At 36.6% G+C, this 6,154-nt stretch overlaps 1 protein-coding gene across 1 annotated transcript; it reads left to right on the top strand.

Annotated features, from left to right (window-relative positions):
- The first annotated feature begins 254 nt into the window (after positions 1–254).
- On the top strand, positions 255–6,029 carry LOC123012347 (DDB1- and CUL4-associated factor 1). The gene is given in 18 exon segments (XM_044410198.1): positions 255–610; positions 657–807; positions 861–998; positions 1,047–1,174; positions 1,221–2,120; positions 2,167–2,305; positions 2,355–2,853; positions 2,906–3,015; positions 3,067–3,346; positions 3,402–3,748; positions 3,797–3,918; positions 3,970–4,200; positions 4,251–4,649; positions 4,696–4,780; positions 4,828–5,037; positions 5,086–5,445; positions 5,499–5,568; positions 5,611–6,029. Coding segments are annotated over 18 exon segments (4,467 nt in total). The 5' UTR covers positions 255–497; the 3' UTR covers positions 5,796–6,029.
- The last annotated feature ends 125 nt before the right edge of the window (positions 6,030–6,154 follow it).

Genomic DNA, 6,154 nt, shown 5'->3' with positions numbered 1-6,154 from the left:
TCTAAAATTGATACGGCAGTAAAGTTTCTAGAAATACTGGAAATACCAACATTGTACGTTTCAACAAATTTATCTATTTTATTTAAACAAAATCGATTTACAAGTTTAAGCTAAAAAAAGATAAGAATTGTGCATATTTTTTTAATACTAAAATTTATTTTGCATTATTTAATTTATTAATACATAATTTTTAGTTTAGTTTTCAATTTTACTATTGGCGGCACTTTTTCTAGTAACATAACGAGCTCGATTTTTCCAATGGAGCCTGAGATTTGTGATTTACGCTTTGTGGAAGTGTATTACGCTAATTTGTGAAATTGTGATTGAGATTTTTTACTAACCACCGCTGTTTAATTTAAATTGATCTATTGTTTTTGCTACCCTAGAGGTGTTCAAACTGTGCAAATTCCCTCACCTTGAGTTTACACAACTGTGAAGAATTTTAGGTTATGTTAAACTACCTCATGCCCTTTATTTTATAACATTTAAAACCAATAATGTCAGAAAACAGCAATTCGACTTCTATTATGTCAGAAGTCACAACTTTGATTAGGAATTGGGAAGATGAGCATACAGAGCCTAATTATGACCCCATTCCGACTCTCACCAGGTAGGTCTGGCTTTAATTTGGCAAATTCTAATTGTTTTCTTCTCAGATTGGCCGAAATATGCGAAGTGGAGACTGAAAATTACTTGAAAATGGATCCAGATCCATTTGATGAACGTCATCCTTCAAGGACTGACCCAGACTGCAAACTTGGCCAAATATTGAAAGCACTTTTCAGAAAGGACAATTTTATGAACAAAGTATTATCCGTTTTAAAAATTATGTAGAAGTACACAAAAAAAATCTTTTTTAGCTTGTTAATGATTACTTGAGAGAGACATATTACTCTAGGTCGGGAATTACAGACAAGGATGTTGATCAGTTGAATATTGCAGCATGTAGGTTGATGCTAGACGTGATGCCTGGCTTAGAGACATCAGTAGTTTTTCAAGTATGTTTTAAATTAATTATTTGTCGAAAAAATAATAATTAATTTCAGCCTGACATGGATAATTTGATACACCGTTTAATTAAATGGACTACAAATTCAATAGAACCTTTGCAAAGTTACGCAACAGGACTTTTAGCTGCTGCAATGGAAATTCCAGAGATTGCTACACGTTTTAGGTAAGTTTTCATTTCCAACTGATAACAGCTAATCACGCAAAAATAGGGAACAAAACGGACGACTTGTGCCTTTACTACTTCAAAGACTGCGTAGGCTTCAAAATTCGTCAGAATTTTTAAATACGACAAATTCTCGACCGTTTGCACACTTATCGTCAATGAAGTCGCCTCCATATCGGGGGGACGGTGTCATAAAAGTTTCTCCTTCTGGTATTAAAAGGCGTACGTAACTATCCCAAACTTTATTTTGTTTTACAATTATTTTTACAGCTCGTGAAAATGGAGTTATTCCAAATTCAAAAACAACACTCAATAAAGAAAATACTGACGTAATAAACACGGCTAGGAATGAAGCCAGTGAGGTAAGTGTTTCTTTTCCTTTCAGTAATATCTTTTCACATTTAACTCAGTTGTCAGATTCGGAAACTGGTCAGAAAAGAAAAAGGTTAAAATTAGGTCACAATTCAACCGAAAGTGATGAAGGCACTCCTCAAAAGGTCCTTCTGTTTAATGAAACGAGCAATTCATCGTGGGCAGAACTCGAAAGTTTTATGATTGGGACTGTGCAAATTTTTCCTCCAACTATAGCGACGCGGCAAATATTAATTTTGCGGTATTTGACGCCGTTGGGCGAATATCAGGAGTTTTTAAGTCATGTTTTTGAAAATGAGGCTCTTAGTTTGGTTTTAAAATATGTAAATGTCAGAGCGACCAAAGAGGCGAGACTAGCTTTTGAAGCCTTAAAATATCTTTCTGCTCTTTTATGCCACAAAAAATTCTCAATTGAGTTTATTCAAATGGATGGACTTCAGTCACTTTTGGAGGTTCCAAGGCCGTCTATATCTGCTACTGGCGTTTCTATATGTTTGTATTATTTAGGATATTGTGAAGAGGCAATGGAGAGAGTTTGCTTGCTTCCTAAATACTTAATCACCAGTTTAGTCAAGTAAGTATTATAAAATTTGGTGAAATCAAAATTAAAACACACTTAGGTACGCTCTGTGGCTTTTGGAATGCTCGCATGACTCAGGACGGTGTCATGCGATTATGTTTTTCGGTCTCACGTTTCAGTTCAAAGTTATTTTGGAGGAATTTGATGCTCATGATGGGTTAAGAAAATTACACAATGTGGTAAGAAAAAAACCAAAGAAAAAGTATTTTTTCTGTAACAATTTTGTAGATTTCTACATTATCGATTTTGCTTCCGGATACAGACACAACTCAGCTAAATGAAGATCAGGAATGCGCCGCTCGGCAAATCGTTAGACATGTTTGCGTCGCATACCGTCGATATCTCGAAGCTCACCTTAACCTGAAAGTCGAACCAATCAAAAGATCGCAACTCAGACTTAACGAAAAGTCGGCTCAGCCGGCTTTGCCTGCGCAACTGAGTTGCAAACCGTACAAGTCATCACCTGAAGAAGTCCAACAGAACGTCGAAACATTGTTGCAATATATGCCGTTTCGAGGACATTGGATTCCGGTCGATCAGTTACTAAAATTGGGAGGAATTACACTGTTGTTAAAAATAATTGCGTTTGCTTATGAGTGGAATTATAGCGGAAGAGCGGAGACAGTTAGATCGGCTTTGGATACGTTGGCGATTGCCTGTGTTATGCCCAAAGTTCAGTTGTTGTTTTGTGATAGGGTGGAGTTGCCGGAAGAAAGTGCCACAGTTGGTACGACAAAATTCCTAAATTTGTTAATTAAGTTTTAATTCATTGTTTGCAGGTATGAATATTATTTTGGGGGCGGCTGAAGGAGAAATAGTCGCAGACGCTGATGTACAAAAAGCTGCACTTCGAGTAATTGTCAATTGTGTTTGTGCTCCCATAAATAGGGTACGTTTTTTAAATACCTTTTTGCCATTTGTTTCATTGCTTCGTCTTTAGGTTGGTGGCACTTTAACCCGATATTCGGCGACGGTAAATACTCCCGTTAAAAAAATGAAATTCAAAAGTAGCGAGGAATTGATTCAAAAAGTTTGGGATTGTGTTAGGTCGAATAGTGGGATAATGGTTTTGTTGCAACTAATGAATATTAAAACACCAATCACTGATGCGGATTGTATACGTACTTTAGCTTGTAAAGCATTGGCCGGCTTAGCACGGTCTGAGACTGTACGCCAAATCGTTTCAAAATTGCCACTGTTTACAAGTGGGCAACTCCAGAGTAAGTAATTAATACGAGATACAACCGAGTTAAGTAACGAATAACGCTATTGTAGATTTAATGAGGGATCCAATTTTACAAGAAAAACGACAAGAACATGTTACTTTTCAAAAATATGCTCTTGAACTTTTGGAACGACTTTCAGGAAAAACAAAACATCGAGGAAACGATTTAGAAGTGTCTTTGGCCAACATTCACAGAGCTAACGTTGTAGCCCAAACTAAAATTCAATTTAATGATCGGCAGTTGTTACAACTGATTCACCAGCATCTAATCACTAAGGGTTTTCCAGACACGGCCTCTATATTAGTAAAAGAAGCAAATTTGGGAAATTCTGTGACTCCAATTTCATCAAATCAACCAACCAAATTCCGATACTCGTCCACTCTAACACCATCTAGAGTAAGTATGACAACATCACAATTTTTTTGTATATTTTTTCTCCCCTAGCTTAAATTAAATTTCACGACAACACAGCATCGCACTATTCCGCATTCACCAGTTGTCCAAAAGGAAGAAACGTCATTTATTAATGGATCTAACTGTACCTCTCCCGCTATTAAATTAATTAAGTATGCTAGTTATTTTATATAAAATTATGGTATTTTAGTCACAAATTTTAGAAAACACCAAAATCAAATTGTCGCGACGCCGGTACAAAACTCAAGACTGCAAAAACAAACGAATAGCGATGTTGTGGTTAGAGTACCGAGTCAGACCTTACTCGACGAACCGCTGACTTCACCCGAACAGCCTCGAGTCACACTCGACTCGATCATAACCGAGTATTTGACCAATCAGCATGCGTTATGTAAAAATCCCATGGCCAACTGTCCCAAATTCAACCTCTTTATGTAACTTTTGCCTCACTAATTGATTTATGTTTCTAAATAGTTTTTTTTAGTCCACATAAATGCCCAGACCCCAAACCAAAGATAGCAACAGCCAATAATTTTGTTGTGAGATGTGCGAGACGAGCTATTGGTTATCAGTCCAAATCTATGGACCGTAAATTTATTCATTCGAGATTTTGTCCAGTCCAAACCATTCGTTCTTCGTCGGATGGCGATTTCTTCACTTGTGCGAAATTCCTACCGGGCGATAAAAGCATAATCGTGGGTGACTACAGTGGTGATATACGAATTTTCAATTTGCATAGCGGAAATGAAGAATTTATGTTTCAAACTCACGATAACTACATCGTTCATTTGGAACCTAACCGAAGTGGCGAGTTTTTGTTGACAAGTTCAACTTGGGGGCGGCCTCTATCCGCTCTCTGGGCCATAAAGAATTCCGAGATGAAGTAAGTTTGTTTTTTGAGAATTTTATTTCACTAATTTGTGATTTAGGTTTGCGTTAGATGATGAAGAACATGTAGAGTTTAGTAAAGTAACGCAGGACCGCATTGTGGCCACTAAACTTGAAGTTGCGACGGTAAGTTATAGATCGCCCTTTAGCGAATTTTAATTTTTTTGCTTCAGATTTATGATGCCGCCACTGGCCAATCTATTACGAGATTAGTTCCTACTGATAGTAACCAATATACTAGAAATAAAGCCACTTTTAGCCCTTTTGATGATTTGGTTTTATCCGATGGGGTGCTTTTTGATGTCAACTCGGGTAAACAGATTCATAAGTTGGATAAGTTGAATCAGACCCAAAGTGGTGTGTTTCACCCTAACGGATTAGAGGTATTTTTCGTTTATCACGTGTGCCAAAATTTAAAAAAATGTTTGCAGATTGTATCAAATACTGAAGTTTGGGATGTCCGAACTTTTCATTTATTGAAAACAGTGCCAGTTTTGAATCAGCGTACTGCAGTTTTTTCACCTGTCAATAGTGCGATTTACGCAATTTCAATGGAACAGGAGTTGGATAACGGTGATTCTACTTTCGATTCGAGTTTTAAAACAGTTGATGCGATTGATTATTCGAGTATTGCGACTATTGAGGTTAAAAAAAATATCTACGATCTGGCGGTCAACCGTTTTGATACGCAAATTGTGATTGTGGAAAATCAGGGAATTTATCAGTCGGTTCAAGAGTCTGTAGTGAGAATATACGATGTCGGCAGAAAGAGAGACGATGAGGATGAACAAGTAAGAAGTTGTTACATTTTTATTTGAGTTTTTATTGTCTTTTTTTAACACAGGATGAGGAAGATGAGGAAGAAGAAGATGACGATATGGACGGGAGCGACGACGACGGTTCCGACAATGATGGTAATTCAAAATTTATGTTAAAAGTAATATAATGTTTTTCAGTTGATGATTTTCTAGATCGACTGGTGCTCAACGTAGGCGGAAATAATGATAACAACGATAATAACGGCAACAATGATGATGACAATGATGAAGATGATAATTTCTTCGATAGTGAATCTGATAGTTGGACGAGTACATCGACTGGGTCTGATGATTCGTTCACGGATGATATGTTCGATTTTTGAGCAAAAAAATTAAAATAAGGTTTAAATGTGATAGAAATTCGAAAATAGTTAATTGAATGAGTGAGAGTGTGTCGAGTTTTCCTTTTAGCAGAAAAAATGCATTTTTATGTTTTCCAGCACTGCAATTAGAAAGAATGATATTTTATGCGAGTGTGTTTTTTTAAGGTGAAATAAGTTGCAAGTATATTGACATTGTGTATTATATTTCATAAATAAATGAGATTTCAAGAAAAATCATTTGGTTTGTTAATTTTCCACCCGCGTGCGACGCCAAAAAAACACGAGAGGACGTCGTCCGATGCATTAAACAAACCTTGCGTCACCCACAATTACGACTTACGCACATCTCGGGGTCATTA

The sequence above is a fragment of the Tribolium madens genome, unplaced genomic scaffold (assembly GCF_015345945.1).
Source record: "Tribolium madens isolate multiple individuals breed KSU strain unplaced genomic scaffold, Tmad_KSU_1.1 Scaffold_96;HRSCAF=242;Tcas5.2_LG5, whole genome shotgun sequence".
Taxonomy (NCBI): domain Eukaryota; kingdom Metazoa; phylum Arthropoda; class Insecta; order Coleoptera; family Tenebrionidae; genus Tribolium; species Tribolium madens.
Note: the sequence above shows the minus strand (reverse complement) of the source record. Positions and strands in the feature narration are given on the sequence as shown.